Below are 18,170 nucleotides of genomic sequence, written 5' to 3'. Positions count from 1 at the left end.
GGGTGAAGAGAGAAGTAGTGAGTATTCCCTAGAGTATGGAGGGTGGTTCAGGGGTGAAGAGAGAAGTAGTGAGTATTCCCTAGAGTATGGAGGGTGGTTCAGGGGTGAAGAGAAGTAGTGAGTATTCCCTGGAGTATGGAGGGTGGTTCAGGGGTGAAGAGAGAAGTAGTGAGTATTCCATAGAGTATGGAGGGTGGTTCAGGGGTGAAGAGAGAAGTAGTGAGTATTCCCTGAGTATTCCATAGAGTATGGAGTATGGAGGGTGGTTCAGGAGTGAAGAGAAGTAGTGAGTATTCCCTAGAGTATGGAGGGTGGTTCAGGAGTGAAGAGAAGTAGTGAGTATTCCCTAGAGTATGGAGGGTGGTTCAGGGGTGAAGAGAGAAGTAGTGAGTATTCCCTAGAGTATGGAGGGTGGTTCAGGAGTGAAGAGAAGTAGTGAGTATTCCCTGGAGTATGGAGGGTGGTTCAGGGGTGAAGAGAGAAGTAGTGAGTATTCCCTAGAGTATGGAAGGTGGTTCAGGGGTGAAGAGAGAAGTAGTGAGTATTCCCTGGAGTATGGAGGGTGTTCCAGGGTTAACCTGAGGACAACCTCACTACTTGTCATATTTAACAGAGGAACACTACGATACTAATGGCCATCTTCCCATGGAGGAAACTCTCAAATTAATCGATCTTCATAGTGCTTGTTTCCGTGGCAATACTACTACATCAGCTTCTGTCGAAAATTTAAACACATTTTGAAACAAAATAAAAAAAATTGTGGAACTTTTCAGCCACCTGACACAGATTATGAAATGTTGATCCTCGATACCATTTTGGTCTAAATTTGCTCGGTGTTAAGCGAGTAGAGATGGAGAACCTATAGCGTCTTCGTGTCGGTTTTATTCTTCATCACTGTAGTGAAAACTGTGAGAGTTACCTCCCTTGGTTGGAACTGATTTTCTGGTGTGTACACGTCACTTGTTGGTTAGTAGTTGGAAGCTAGAGGGTTGTATGTGTGTGTACCACACACCGAAATCCTCTACAGCACCACGACTTTCGACTAACCCTCGAAACTGCCATAAAAAGAACTGTCGGAAATGAAAACTGTATTTGTAGATGTGAAATATGTAGCCATAAAAATAAGGTTATGTAATAATTCCAATCGTACGAATTATAAATCTGGAGATACTTTATTAATAAATATACAATTACATTTTGTACATCAAATTGATAGAAATACGACGTAACTTTGTCTCTGTTTTTCCCTTTTTCAAATAACCGTCCGCTGACGTGAAGCTGTAATCGTTTAGTACGAAATCGGATATTTTTCTATTGACGCCATCACTGCATGACGTCATTGACTACAAATTTATGTGCGATCCTTATGTGGTCGGTAGTTAAACAAAAATGACAAAATGAAGATGAGAATCAATATTACATGAAATAAAAGTAAACATAAACATTGGTTCGGTGAAATATTATACTCAAATGTTCATTATTGTCTTTATTCATATTTTTGTAATAAAAAATTGTTAAAAGCGTGATTGTTCACCATCACCGGGCGATTTTACATTTAATATGGGTGTCAGGACTACAGGTTTTATATCTCAACGGCAAAGTTATCAAGTTCAACCTGATACAATATTTTTTTTCTATAAAAATCGTCTTTTTCAAGAATTGGAACGATATATAATGAACCAAATCAAACATACTGAAAAGTACACATGGGAGAATCTGTCTGTCCGTCTGTCTGTCTGTCTGTCTGTCTGTCTGTTTGTCTGTCTGTGTGTCCGTCTGTCTGTTTGTCTGTCTTTGACTGTATCATACTGTAGCAAGATGAATACTGTTTGACATATGTCGTTTCATTATAATGGAAAGCCAGAGTTTCCTGAGTGGATGATTGATCTAGTCAATTTATCAGTAAGAACGATCGGACTTGAGCAAGGCTATAATAAGTATTATTTTTACTCAAGTCCAACAACTGTTTACAAGGGCATTCAACCACCCTTAAAAGTCAAGAGAGATAATTCTCCATCACAGCGATTCCTTGGAGACGTAGAAGTACACGACCGTCATGAAGTTTGTTCCAACTTTTGATCAGGCTTATTAAAGTATACGTCATCTTCTTCAGGTATCAACATAAGTTCTGGAAAAAGGAAATGATATCTTAGTACTGTATAAACAAGGACGGTCTCCATTTTAAAAATGAATTATTTGGAAGAGACTAGACTTTCGCAATCAACACATGGAGGTAATACTTACAAGTATTAGTACATCCCAGAAACGCTTAAAACCAGTAGCAAAATCGCTGCCCAACAAAGACCTGAAATGAATCAGATTCGTAAAAAATGGAGAAAAAAAAAACAGATTCAATATCAATCACATTAAAACACATCGATGAAAAATCAAAGTTTAGGGCATTCAAGAAAGCATGGTATATCTCCGCACGGGTTCTCCTTTTCACAAAATAATACTTACTGATACAAAAAAGATCGAACTTCTGAGTTACAATACCAGACTATTGAACAATGTGCCCCTCTGTTGGCTGACCTGTTTTTGTTTTCATACGAGGCTGAATTCATCGAAGAGATTATCAAAACAGTCTCAAAGACTTTTCAAAGTCGTTTAATTTCACTTTCACTTAAATTGATGATGTCATGTCTTTAAATTGAAAGGAAATTATAGAAATTAATTGACCACGTTTATCGTATATATCCGCAAACATTAGAAACTAAGGAGACGATAGACTCTTCTACATAAGCCGCTTGTCTCGATCTTTTTCTACAACTAAACCAACATAGACAGCTTTCCATCAAGTTGTATAATAAGTGTCATTATTTCAATCTCCCTATTGTGAATTTTCCATTTTGGATATCAACATTCCTTCGTCCCCAACATATGGTGTTTACATGTTGCAGTCGATTCTATGATCAAGTGCCTGTACCTATCGTCACGTTTTTCGTGCAAGAAGTCATCAACTGGCGGAGAACTCGTAACACAAGGTTTCCAATAATGCAGGTTGATCAAAATTATGGGGACGGTTTACCGTCGGCGTAGTAATATCATTGAGAAATATTCCATTTCGTTGTGCGATATGAAGCTGGACGTGTTTGATGCTCATTGGCTCTGTTGTTGTATACTTTGTTCTCATTTGAGAACATGACATTACTTACTTGGATTGACCAAGGTTTATATGGCGGGTGTCGTCCGTGAAGCAGAAGACGCTTACTCTTCCGGAACACATCGACTTAATCTCCTTATACTTGTTAAGGGATTTCCGTGGAAGTTTTTCTTTTGTTCATAATTCGCTCTATATTTACAGAATTTGCCTTTGGATTATGATGGCATGTTGGTATTTTCTTGTTTTTGTTTAATTCTTATGTTACCTATCATCAAATAGGATTCTAAGGGAAAGGCACCTCGATTAGGGAATGAATTTGATAATCTGGAAGTTATGAAATTTACAGTTTTGACAAACAAGCTTAGTACCAGTCCATCCATGAGATATTTTCAAGTTTCCGTTAAACAATTACATATTGTACACTCATGGACTGTACACAGTGGATTCAAGCACGTTAGCAACAGGGATGTCATTCGTTGTTTAACAATAAATTTGATAATAATACAAGGTTTTCATTTTTATTTCTCATTTTCATTTCATTATCAACTTTTTGCCCATCAGTACAATATGTGAACACACATATATATATGGAATACCGGAAACAAAACAAAGGAAGTGAAGAATGGAGTAAGAAATCAAGTAGTTTAATTAGTTGACAAAATTCCTTGGATTTTTTTTACACAACAGAGATTCTTTTTGGTTCAAGGTCAAATATTTGAACGTGTCTAGCATTCGAAACACAAACCTTAGCATGGCCAACCTTGAGAGACAGAAATGAACTTGATACTTACGGAAACGACCAGCCCCACTTGCTGGTGTGACACCTGAGGACTTTGGTTCTGAAACACAGTATAGAGAAATACATAGTGAAATACCAGCCTGTAAACACATAACCACAAACAAATTGTCTCTGTTATATAAAATACGGAAGAAAGGTTTGTTTTACTGCGCTTGTAGTCCGAACTATTATTAGAATGACACTGTGTCTATTCTTTAACCTTACCCACCACTTATACCGTTTTCCTATATGAATGGCTGACCGCAACATCCGTATACGTGTATTTGTAAAATTGATTCCATAATAACGATGTTTGATTGATGTTGATTAACTTTCTCACAATACCTCCGCGGAATATAAGTAAACTTTTGTGCTTGATTAATTACCTGTTGTTATGGAGAATTCACTTTTGTAGGGGGCGCCACCACATGCATATGTCCCGTTAACTTCACACACAAACATTGTCATGGTATCGGCGTCTGTCACGTTGTACACGAGTGTGGATGTCCTCTTAAATTCACAGTTTCCGGAAGCCATGGCTGGAAATTCTGTAACGGCTGACGTCACTTCCTGGTACGTTCCATCTTCTTGTTTCCAGCACCACCGGATGTTGCCTGCAGGACTGCCTACAGAACCACTGCACGTGATATTTAGAGTTGTTTCATTGGTTACCAGTCCGTTTTCATTTATCGTTCCCGATACCGCTGTTGCCATTATCGGGTTCATCTGACTAGGTGAAGCTAAACGTGAGTGAAAAAACATACATAACATGAATTCCTGTAATATTATGTAAGTATCGTAAATGTAGGCCTTCCTCTACCAATCGACAGGTCAATTCTGGTCACGAAATATTTGTGTATTAAACATAAGCTTTACAACCAGTAATAAACTCTCTCAAAAAATCCAAAAGTTAAAATCAGTTATCATATCTAGATTATTTTAACAACAATACAAGAGAGAGTTCTATGTTGGGGGGAATACTGTCACTTATGGTTTCCCACAAAGATCGATGCTTACCCAATCTCTCCCAGAATGCGGTACCCCAACATGTATTGTGACCGTTAAGGAACGACTACTCTGGTAGAAACTGATGCTTAACAACTGATCCTTAAACCTACATGATACAAAACGTCTTACAGATCAAGACCAGGCCCCACTTGTATAAAATATCTCAACTTGAAATTTCCTCAAGTCGAGATTTTCCTCAGCTAATATCTCCTTGAAAATATCTTGTATGAAAATTCCTCAAGGAATTTCAGGAAATCCTAGCCGATGCCTTCCTCCTGTTCCTTGAGAAAATTTTATAGAAGCCGTTTTCGAGGAGATATCAACTGAGGAAATTTCGAGTTGAGGAAATCTCAAGTTGAGATGCTTTATACAAGTGGGGCCAGGAGTTTAAGCTAGAGTGGAACTACAACGGTGAAGACAAATATACTTCGCGGTGTCGATGGAAGTTTAAACCACATCTTGTCTGATAACTTTCAATATATCAAATATCAATTATAAGGAACGTTTGAAAGAACAACGTCTGCAACAAAAATGTTACCTATGGCATCAATCATTTTTTCGTCATTTAAAACGGCCACACCTCCTGGCGTCATCACATAGGCGGTACACCTGTAGGTAGAGCTGTCGTTACACTCAGTGTTGGTGAGGTTGAGCTCGAGCACAGTAGACTGGACAGTGTCCAGATATCCAAAAGCAGATCCGCGTGATTCTAATGTCGAGTCCTGCCATTGAACGACACTTCCGCTAATGGTCCGGTTATAATCAACAGACACGATCTTGGACTCCTCAGAACCCAATGTTGCCCTGGCATCTCTGTAAAACTGCACAAATAATAAGTCGAAATTATTTACCCAGAATGCCGTGATCATCTCTGTAAAACAGTACAAAAATAAGTCTATGGTATTTACCCGGAATGCCATGAGTGACTAAACACATCAGGTTCCACTGACTGAAGTAGTCGACACCTACACATAACCGTAACTTTCAAACATTAAAAACATGGAGATACAATGTCAGTTATATATGAAATGTTACATACCTTACAATGAATATACAATTCATCCACAGTTTACCGTATACCAAAAATCAAAGGAAGTATAATATATATATCGACAAGGCTTTTTGCAACAAAGATGGATCATGGGAGCATTATGAAAAATACATAAACTATCTTTTCACCAATCAGAGACTTCTATGATCACGTCATACCTGAATACTTGTGATATCGGATATCCCCGTCACATCCGAGATTTCACATCTCATGGATAGGTCTGACTTCCCAATTTCCAGAGTATCGGGCGCCGTAAGTGTAGCTGCCTGTCCAAATACTAGAAAAATCAAATACAAAAATTACTTCCAATTCGAAGGAAAGAAATTAAACAAAAAAACAGAGTGACTATACTACATGACTAAAGTCTCTCCTGAGAACAGAGTGACTGTTCTACACGAGACTAAAGTCTCTCCTTACTACAGAGTGACTGTACTACACGAGACTAAAGTCTCTCCTTTGAACAGAGTGACTGTACTACACGAGATTAAAGTCTCTCCTTAGAACAGAGTGACTCTACTACACGAGATTAAAGTCTCTCCTTAGAACAGAGTGACTCTACTACACGAGACTGAAGTCTCTCCTTAGAACAGAGTGACTCTACTACACGAGACTGAAGTCTCTCCTTAGAACATAGTGACTCTACTACACGAGACTGAAGTCTCTCCTTAGTACAGAGTGACTGTACTACACGAGACTAAAGTCTCTCCTTAGAACAGAGTGACTGTACTACACGAGATTAAAGTCTCTCCTTAGAACAGAGTGACTGTACTACACGAGACTGAAGTCTCTCCTTAGAACAGAGTGACTGTACTACACGAGACTAAAGTCTCTCCTTTGAACAGAGTGACTGTACTACACGAGATTAGTCTCTCCTTTGACTCTCTCCTTAGAACAGAGTGACTGACTACACGAGATGTCTCTCCTTAGAACAGAGTGACTGAGACTAAGTCTCTCCTTAGAACAGAGTGACTCTCTCTCCTTAGAACAGAGTGACTGTACTACACGAGATTAAAGTCTCTCCTTAGAACAGAGTGACTGTACTACACGAGACTAAAGTCTCTCCTTAGAACAGAGTGACTCTACTACACGAGATTAAAGTCTCTCCTTAGAACAGAGTGACTGTACTACACGAGATTAAAGTCTCTCCTTAGAACAGAGTGACTCTACTACACGAGACTGAAGTCTCTCCTTAGAACAGAGTGACTGTACTACACGAGACTGAAGTCTCTCCTTAGAACAGAGTGACTCTACTACAGAACAGAGAACAGAGTGACTCTACTACACGAGACTGAAGTCTCTCCTTAGAACAGAGTGACTCTACTACACGAGACTGAAGTCTCTCCTTAGAACAGAGTGACTGTACTACACGAGACTGAAGTCTCTCCTTAGAACAGAGAAGTCTCTCCTTAGAACAGAGTGACTGTACTACACGAGACTGAAGTCTCTCCTTAGAACAGAGTGACTGTACTACACGAGACTAAAGTCTCTCCTTTGAACAGAGTGACTCTCCTTAGAACAGTACTACACGAGACTGAAGTCTCTCCTTAGAACAGAGTGACTGTACACGACACTCTCCTTAGAGACTAAAGTCTCTCCTTAGAACAGAGTGACTGTACTACACGAGACTAAAGTCTCTCCTTTGAACAGAGTGACTGTACTACACGAGACTAAAGTCTCTCCTTAGAACAGAGTGACTGTACTACACGAGACTGAAGTCTCTCCTTAGAACAGAGTGACTGTACTACACGAGACTGAAGTCTCTCCTTTGAACAGAGTGACTCTACTACACGAGACTAAAGTCTCTCCTTAGAACAGAGTGACTGTACTACACGAGACTGAAGTCTCTCCTTAGAACAGAGTGACTGTACTACACGAGACTGAAGTCTCTCCTTACTACACGAGACTTCTCTCCTTAACAGAGACTGACTACACGAGACTACTCTCCTTACAGAGTGACTGTAGACTGAAGTCTCTCCTTAGAACAGAGTGACTGTACTACACGAGACTGAAGTCTCTCCTTAGAACAGAGTGACTGTACTACACGAGACTGAAGTCTCTCCTTAGAACAGAGTGACTGGACTACACGAGACTGAAGTCTCTCCTTAGAACAGAGTGACTCTACTACACGAGACTGAAGTCTCTCCTTAGAACAGAGTGACTGTACTACACGAGACTGAAGTCTCTCCTTAGAACAGAGTGACTGTACTACACGAGACTGAAGTCTCTCCTTAGAACAGAGTGACTCTACTACACGAGACTGAAGTCTCTCCTTACTACAGAGTGACTGTACTACACGAGACTGAAGTCTCTCCTTAGAACAGAGTGACTGTACTACACGAGACTGAAGTCTCTCCTTAGAACAGAGTGGATGTTGTTACTCAGACTAACCAAGTACCGTTTGCTTTAAATTTGTGTAAGTTCAACATTAAAACCATTACTTATCTAGATTAACTGTATTTGTTTGGGTTTTTTAGGTACCATTTTAAAAGTATCGTTTGTGCGTAAGCCCGATCGCGTTACCAATGAGACACCCGGATACTGTTTTAATATAATGAAATTTTATTAATGCAAATAGTCACCATCTAAACTAATTATACATGTTGATATTAAGATGAACTATGTAAATGCTTGGTAACAAATACCTTGGTTGGAACCATTCATCACAATAAAGAGAACAATGGCGACGCCCAGGTATATAAATTTCCAATTTTACAGATCGTGTCTCTTCTATCACAACAAAACACCCATAAAACTCTCCATGTCTACAAACATTATTATCAAAATATGTCCCGATCTTATCGTCGCCATGTTTACTTTAAAAATTTACAGTGCCAAGTGACAACGCAAAATATTTCAACATTTCTTCGTATTTTCACAAGACAAAATGTCCTCTATTTGATTCCGTGACTAATGGCCTTGTTATTTTTAAAGTCGGCGGTAAAATTTGTTATCTCTGTCATCGCAACACGTGAATCATGAAATTTATGAGAACATTATCCGAAAGTCTGTAGAAGATAACACAGTTTAATAAATGTAATCACAAAGTAAGAGGTTGATCAGAAAGTTACTATATTCCAGGATTTCTCTCCACCATGCACCAATCCCATTCCCTGTTCCTCCTAGGAGAAATAGCAACAAAATTATTCTGTGTCCAGACTTAAACTGCACACCATAGATTCTGTATTAAAGTTACAATAATGTGACCAGATTTTGCCGTTCTAGCACCTCGTTCTGAGAAACTGATCCACACTTGTTGACATCGAAGAAAAACTACAAAACAAGATTATCCAAAATTTGATCGGGCCAAATGAGCCCAAAGCACAAATCATATTTTAAAACTTTATTTTATGAAAGATGTGTACCGAAAAATCAAGTCACTTTAAAAACCGAAAGCACAAAACATATTTTAAAAACTTTATTTGATGGAAAATGTGTACAAAATGTCAAGTCACTTTAAAAACTATTTGCGAAATCTAGAAAATCTCCAATCGCCCCCAAAAAGAAAAATTAAAAACACTGTTTGTTTCCTATTTTGAAATAAAACACAAACATTAAAAAAAACGAAAAACAGTATGCAAGATATAATAACAAGACAGCGCGCCGGAACATCACGAAGAAGCAAATAAAACAAAACAAAACACTAATTAACCTGAGCAGAAAACAGGTCTGGGCGCGATTCTTTTGTCGTGAAGTTAATCCTGAAGTAAATAACACGTACAAGCTTGTTCCGCTTCTTTTAACGTTTCTTAATTTACATTACGCATAAAATTGCTCCTCAACTTCGATCGGGATATAAATAGTTATTGGTACACAAACAGCTATAAACTTCAGTCGGTCAACAAGTTTACGATGTCCAGTATTTTATTGTGCCATCAAAGTGAGGTCTATATTATGCGAGCTACTTGGTGCCCAGTGTTAGAATGCATTCGTAACTAGATGACCGATTCCGTACCTTATCTCACAAGACAACCTGATGACGTCACTTCCCGTGAAATCCATTGTAGGTATCGCTGTCTCAAATAGTGAAAAATCTAAAAGATATTCTTAAGAAAGATCCAACCAATTTTCCTGTAGACAGAAAATATGTCTTTGAAATGATTCCAAGTTAATATTCACATTTATTAACTGTTATCTGATATTTGACATTTTTATAAAAAAAATTTTTAGTTTTTTGATTAGAGAGCAATTTTTGGTCTAGTTTTCCTGTTGTATTGTTTCAATTCGATAAAACAGTTTGTAAATTTATGGCAATCTAACAATCAGTACACAAATATAAGAATCTTTGGGAAAGGAATCAGCCTGTTCTCCCGTTACATGATTGTGTTAAATTGTTGGAACTTAAATACTAATATTATTTAAACTAAAATATGTTTCAATAACTAGAGCAGACCAAACAGATACATGTAGTATTACAATACAGTAACTTAGAATAAATCTTGTGGCATAATTAATACGGAACGAATTTGCGCTTAATTAATCCGGAACGAACTTGCGCTTCATTAATCCGGAAAGAACTTGCGCTTCATTAATCCGGAAAGAACTTGCACTTCATTAATCCGGAACGAACTTGCGCTTAATTAATCCGGAACGAACTTGCGCTTCATTAATCCGGAAAGAACTTGCGCTTCATTAATCCGGAACGAACTTCCGCTTAATTAATCCGGAACGAACTTAGTGAAACAATGAATTGTAATGAATGGTTTAACAACAATAACTGACCACAGTAAGAAATATCAATGAGTAACCTAGCTGACTCAGAACACACCATAGACGAAGCTGTATTTTGCCAATGACGAAATTTTAAAAATGGCGAGCTTTCCGCACTCATGACTTTCTGACTAATGCCAGAATGCATTTTACATTTTAAGACACTGACTATTATTCTATTCATCCTGCAACACCTTGACTGAAAAAACAGAATTTTAGGTCATGATTCTTTCCATACGTTGGTGTTTCTTTGTTGTTGTTTTTCTACATATCTGTCGAAATTTCCACTGTCTATTGCGGTGTCTGTGTAAAGTGTGCCAGTGTTTGTGACGTCATAAAGTGATGACGAAACCATACCGTGAGTGTTTACGACAGGACAGACTGCAGGAAATAGGACCTTTTTACATATATAGTGTGACACTCACATTTCATATAGATATCTGTTTACACGGACAAGTATAAAAGACTAGAGTACTGTGAAATTCTATGACATCAACCTTTAGGTAAAGATTTTTAAGTAGACAAACATTAGGACTGCCGCGTGTCTCCCAATAAAGTCATCATATAATTAACCACCAGCTCAACAGTGTTGATGACCTTTCTAACCTCAGCTAATAATTAAATCCTTGGCATTGTTGATACGATGTTATTGAGTTTGAATCGTGATGTCAGTAATTTATTGCTATGAAATCATACAACTATTGTCCAGGGCAAACTCATGTCTCCCCTAGGGTATGACACGGAATTTTCATCATAATTAAGGCGTAGGTATCCTTGATGAAAGACAGGTTTGATCTCAAGGTCCAAGTGAGACGTATTGGGGATTATCCGGGAAATGGTATTTGTTACCCGATAAACTTTATCGAAGTTTACTAATGAGACTGTAACTTATGTTAACCAGGAGACGGTGTCTGAGGTTTCCCGGGAGAATTTATTTCGTGTTATCTGGGAAACAGTATCTGAGCTTACCAGATAATCGGTTTACTAGGGAGAGAGTATCTGAGGTTACACGGGAGACAGTAACTGAGGTTACCTGGGAGACAGTATCGGAGGTTACCCGGGAGACAGCATCGGAGGTAACCCGGGAGACAGTAACTGAGGTTACTCGGGAGACAGTAAATGAGGTTACCCGGGAGACAGTATCTGGGGTTACAGGGGGGGCAGTAAAGTTGCTGGAGTGTAGATGTAGATGTATGATTTATTACGTCCTAGATCAGTGGGATAATGATACAACCATTCTCTTAAAAAGGAATAAAAATTGACAATTAGCAATTGAAGGTATTCGTAAACGTGCCTGAACGACAACTTTTCGATGATAACCATCCATGCGTTACTATTTCAGTGATGTCATACAGGTGTCTTAACTTTATCGACTAAAACAAGCCTCCCACACACTCTGATCTATCATGCTGTGTGAATCAGACAGAGAATTAATTTACACTCAGACAGGGGAGGAAGTCCTAAAGGTTTAGAAAAGTTCACGACCTGGACTTCACACAAGTTAAAGCATTAGTCATTATTGTCGCGTGGTATCAGTAAGGTTGGGATGGGGAGGGGGGTGTTGTTACATCCACATTCCTTTCCCCATTCGCCTACTTTCACCTGCTAAAAGATTACGGACGTGGCGTTAGTTTCGTAGTCAATAAATAAATAAGAGCTAGTTTGTGTTTAAATGATTCATAATCATTCAATATAGAATAGCCAGATACATAAGGTTCCTTACTGTCTGCCATTACCGTATGTCTGAGAGAGCGGTGTAGGGGTATGTTTGTTTCTGAGTGGAGGGCCTGGGTTACCATAACAACACAAAATAACTATACATTACTAAAGGTACAACGACTCCGGGAAAATGTTGGTTACAAATCATCTGTTGACACAGAGATTTTGGGTTACATGGTTACCAATGGTTGCCAATGATACACAGACTCAGGGAAACTATGAGTTACCAATGATACACAGACTCAGGGAAACTATGGGTTACTAATGATACAGAGACTCAGGGAAACTATGGGTTACCAATAATACACAGACTAAGGGAAACTATGGGTTACCAATGATACACAGACTAAGGGAAACTATGGGTTACCAATGATACACAGACTCAGGGAAAATATGGGTTACCAGTGATACACAGTCTCATGGAAAATATGGGTTACCAATGATACACAGACTCAGGGAAACTATGGGTTACCAATGATACACAGACTCAGGGAAACTATGGGTTACCAATGATACACAGACTCAGGGAAACTATGAGTTACCAATGATACACAGACTCAGGGAAACTATGGGTTACCAATGATACACAGACTCAGGGAAACTATGGGTTACCAATGATACACAGACTCAGGGAAACTATGGGTTACCAATGATACACACACTCGGGGAAACTGTGGGTTACCAATGATACACAGACTCAGGGAAACTATGGGTTACCAATGATACACAGACTCAGGGAAACTGTGGGTTACCAATGATACACAGAATCATGGAAACTATGGGTTACCAATGATACAGAGACGCACATGGAAAATATGGGTTACCAGTGATACACAGACTCAGGGAAACTATGGGTTACCAATGATACAGAGACGCGCGAGGAAAATATGGGTTACCAGTGAAACAGTGACTCAGGGAGACTATGGGTTACCAATGATACACAGACTCAGGGAGACTATGGGTTACCAATGATACACAGACTCATGAAAACCATGGGTTACCAATGATACAGAGACTCAGGGAAACTATGGGTTACCAGTGATATACAGTCTCATGGAAAATATGGGTTACCTATGATACAGTGACTCAGGGAGACTATGGGTTACCAATGATACACAGACTCAGGGAAACTATGGGTTACCAATGATACACAGACTCATGGAAAATATGGGTTACCTATGATACAGTGACTCAGGGAGACTATGGGTTACCAGTGATACAGTGACTCCGCAAAACTATGGGTTACCAGTGATACAGTGACTCAGGGAGACTATGGGTTACCAATGATACAGTGACTCCGCAAAACTATGGGTTACCTATGTCAAAGAGACCACAGGAAACACTTGCCTACTATTGTAACAAAGACTCCGGGAAACTGCTGGTTACTAATGTTAGAACAGAAAGGGAGAGTTTTCAATGGCAGGGTAAAGTAAGGAAAATTACTTACTGTTTTTATCCATTTTTTACACAAAGCATTAAGGAAGCTGGTTACTGCTGATTCAGCAACCACAAAGAAAAATACGTTCTAGTATCGGCTAAGAGATTAGCGTAGATCTAGTCATTTTATCAGTTTAACTTGAAACGATAATCAAATATTAATTGATAATTAATATAAGATTTTAAACTAATTATCTCAACGTTTGTAATTTTATATCAATGTAAAAAAAAATATTCCTCACAAAATAAAACTTTACATACATGTAAAGAATGACTGGCACGGTCGATTTTGCAGAATTTTGTGTAAAGCGTGTCGATAATTTGTTATTTCCTATATATTTTACCTAACAAACATCAATGTCCTTCTGTCTACTTCTCAAACAGTTTAACAGTTAAAGTTTTTAACAGGATGTATAGAGCTGCCCTCTAATGATTTTGATCAAGAAAAAATGATGAGTTAGATTAATAAATAGTCCCTTTTCTCAACATTCTTTTCACTCTTCTGTCAACAAAGAAAACACATACCAGCAGCCTTGTATCAAAATTAGTTTGTGATAGCACAGACTTGACCTCAAATACGAAAACCACGTAATCTAAATGGAAACTTAAAATTCCATTGGAGGGGTGAGGGGGAGGGGTTGAGGGGAGGCGTGAGGGGGGAGGGGATGGGGTTGAGGGGGATGGTGGTGGTGGGATGGGAAAAATTTGCACAAAGACAAAAATACAAGGAAAATGAGATCAGGTGTTCCAAAAGATTAAGCGTGATCAGCACCATCAATGACACCAGATATGTTAAAATCTTGGGCAGTACAAGTAACTTTGTGCAACGTTCCCCAAAAAAGAACAAGGTCAACAAAGTAAGGACAAATACGATTTAGTGAAAAGTTCCGGAACTATTACAGAACAAAAAAAAATGGTTACATAGTGGGAAAATATAACTGAAGAACGACAGAACGGATTTAGGATTACGGATTTAGGATATAATCAAAACGTAAATCGGTGTTAAAAGATAAATAGTAAAATAGGATAAAGCTAAGATAAATAGTAAAAGGTAGATAAATGTCAGATAAAGTAAAGTTTGATAAAGATAAATTGTAGAATAGCACAGAGTAGATCGGTGTTAGAAAGATATATCGTAAAATGAAATGGAATTAAAACAAAAATATATATAAATAGACATAACTCTAACGGTGGAAATGATAGATAAAATTGTTACCTCCAATTTGAACTTGAAAGAAAACGAAAAGGACGAAAACCAGCATCCTGTGTTAGTGTCGACTTCACAAAAAGAAGATGTAACCGTTGGTCAGGTGGAGACACAAGTGATTGTCCTTTGACCATTTACAATCGATATGTACACCTCTCTGTTATAGAGACATTAGGGGTAAGGATCAACGCATCGCGACACGGGGGCTCCAAACGGGGTCTCTGGTATATCATTATTCATTTACAGAAATTCAAACGACATGTCCTCTACCAACAGCAAGTTAAGTTTGATGGTTTCCATTTCATTTTAAGGTCGAATATTTTACCAGTAATTGGGCTTGTGTGGTGTAGAAGTTTCATCTTATTACACTAACGAAAAGCCTCAAAGATCATTCGATGGAAGACGCTAATATATTTTTACCTAAAACCTGGATAAAACATCTGCGTTTTCTTTGTTATATAAAAATCAAAGTTCATATGTCGTTTGGATCTAAGTTGTGTGCGCGTGGATGTGCTGTGTTCTGTGTGTGTGTGTGTTTTTTTTTTTTTTTTTTAATGGAGGTAATTTCGCAAAATTGATAGCAAAAAATCCCCTTTGAAAGGCCTCAGTGAGATTAACAATCTTCACTCGATTTCCCCCCTGATCATGAACACACTTATGGTCCCCTATAAATTAATTTGAATCTCAGTGTTAATAACGCTTGTTTAATAAGGGGTGTGGAGCGAAATGGGCGTGGCTACTTACAATCGGTATTTCCGCTAACCGCGTTCTCTCACTAAATCTACATATGTCCATCGTACCCAGCGGTCATAATCCAAATCATTGGCCATTCAGGGGTCAGTTTATCATATTACTTAGAAAACAACTCTATAAATTAGCCTTTTTGCTAAGTCAAGCCAACTCTAAAACAGAGGAGTTCTAGATCAATGAAACTTCAATGGCACGGTTGATAACTTTCCATTCCTAATGTATTTTAGGTGACATAGTGGATAACGGTCTTGTTTTACAACAAGGCCATTTTGTTTGATTTTCCTTTTGTACAATCTTTGGAGGTGAAAATGTATAGTGTTACCTGCAAAATTAGTTTCTCAGAGAATCCCGTTTGTCTCCCATGGTAAGTCATTATCCGGCCCCTTCACGTTCTAGCTAGCAGGGTAGGTAGTACACTGAATATAAGATAAGAAAAAATATGACATCAATCGATATAACCTACCTAATATCAAAATATTTCTAATCAAACGGTATAAAGCTTTGGGCTTTCATTCAGGCTAACAATGAAGATTATTTACCTAATAAAAATATATGATATAAACCGATGTTATAGTATTTCTAATAAAGATATTGAACTCCCTACGCTTTCATTCAGGCTAACAATGAAGATTATTTTCCTAAAGAAAATATATGATATAAACCGATGTTATAGTATTTCTAACCAAAAGGTATAAAGCTTTGTGCTTTCATTCAGGCTAACAATGAAGATTATTTTCGTAATAAAAGTATATGATATAAACCGATGTTATAGTATTTCTAATAAAGATATTGAACTCCCTACGCTTTCATTCAGGCTAACAATGAAGATTATTTTCCTAAAGAAAATATATGATATAAACCGATGTTATAGTATTTCTAACCAAAAGGTATAAAGCTTTGTGCTTTCATTCAGGCTAACAATGAAGATTATTTTCGTAATAAAAGTATATGATATAAACCGATGTTATAGTATTTCTAATAAAGATATTGAACTCCCTACGCTTTCATTCAGGCCAACAATGAAGATTATTTTCCTAAAGAAAATATATGATATAAACCGATGTTATAGTATTTCTAACCAAAAGGTATAAAGCTTTGTGCTTTCATTCAGGCTAACAATGAAGATTATTTTCGTAATAAAAATATATGATATAAACCGATGTTATAGTATTTCTAATAAAGATATTGAACTCCCTACGCTTCCATTAAGGCTAACAAGGAAGATTATTTTCCTAAAGAAAATATATGATATAAACCGATATAAGATATAGTATTTCTAACTGTGACAAAAGGTGTGATAATAGCTTTGTATCACTATTTCATCAACAGAACAGAGAATTTAGATATGCCCCAAAAATGTATATATACTTTAAAAAGTGATACCGTTTCCATAGCAACATAAAACTTCTTCATAATCACAAGAGGCATCCAAAGCACAGTAACCGAGTATATATTGACAGAGTTATACACGAAATAAATAAATAAATAGCCCTGGTAAAATACTAGTCGCAACATTCTTTTCAGCTCGATCGGTTGAGTGTCAGACGCATAAGTCATAGGTTCTGGGTTCGATTCCTAGTGGAGGCATTGAATAACTAATGACCTCTGTTACATTGGTGTCCACGTAGGGACTCGGGAATAATATCATGGTTACTTTCACAAGTACCGCCATCCTCAATACGCTCGGGGTTACAGTCAATTTTGCTCTCTCCATCCCTTGAACATCTCGTGGCAGAATTGAAGGTTCCATGTTCGACACTTTGAGGACAAGACGAAAAGACTTTGATTCTTTTATCTACATCAAACGAATCTCGGGTCGCACAACGGTATGTTGTAATGGCGTTGGAGTTGGGTGTCGTATCAGCCTGTGATTGGTAAGGTTCTTTCTCCTGGAACCATGCAAATTACTTCTCTTGTGATTTCGATTTTGCCATGACATGTCCCAGGAGTACAGAGAACGGAAGTGAACATAACCCCTGGAGTATCGAGGATGGTCCCAGGGGCACAGAGAGCGGAAGTGAACATAACCCCTGGAGTATCGAGGATGGTCCCAGGGGTACAGAGAGCGGAAGTGAACATAACCCCTGGAGTATCGAGGATGGTCCCAGCGGCACAGAGAGAGGAAGTGAACATAACCCCTTGAGTATCGAGGATGGTCCCAGGGGTACAGAGAACAGAAGTGATCATAACCCCTGGAGTATCGAGGATGGTCCCAGGGGCACAGAGAGCGGAAGTGAACATAACCCCTGGAGTATGAAGGATGAAGTAGCGATGTAACCCCCTGGAAACTCGAGGACGAGTTATTTTCTTGAGGTGGAGTACGTGACCTTGGTATATGTTAATAATAGCGACAATAGCTCGGTTAGAGTGAACTCCTTTATAGTGCGATCGGTTGGGCATCAGACTCATA

General features: G+C 38.2%; 1 protein-coding gene across 1 annotated transcript; it reads right to left on the bottom strand.

The window, feature by feature from the left end:
* Positions 1-2,054: 2,054 nt before the first annotated feature.
* LOC132559226 (uncharacterized) lies at positions 2,055-15,065 on the bottom strand. The gene is made up of 6 exons (XM_060223845.1): positions 15,020-15,065; positions 6,099-6,217; positions 5,428-5,710; positions 4,268-4,621; positions 3,895-3,942; positions 2,055-2,128 (listed from the first exon to the last, which is right to left on the bottom strand). The coding sequence occupies exons 1-6, from the start codon at positions 15,063-15,065 to the stop codon at positions 2,055-2,057; spliced, it is 924 nt and encodes a 307-aa protein (XP_060079828.1).
* Between the last annotated feature and the right edge of the window lie 3,105 nt (positions 15,066-18,170).

The sequence above is a fragment of the Ylistrum balloti genome, unplaced genomic scaffold (assembly GCF_031769215.1).
Source record: "Ylistrum balloti isolate Yb309-2 unplaced genomic scaffold, AGI_CSIRO_Ybal_v1 Utg370878, whole genome shotgun sequence".
NCBI lineage: Eukaryota > Metazoa > Mollusca > Bivalvia > Pectinida > Pectinidae > Ylistrum > Ylistrum balloti.
The sequence above is the reverse complement of the archived record's forward strand: the minus strand, read 5'-3'. Positions and strand labels throughout refer to the sequence as shown.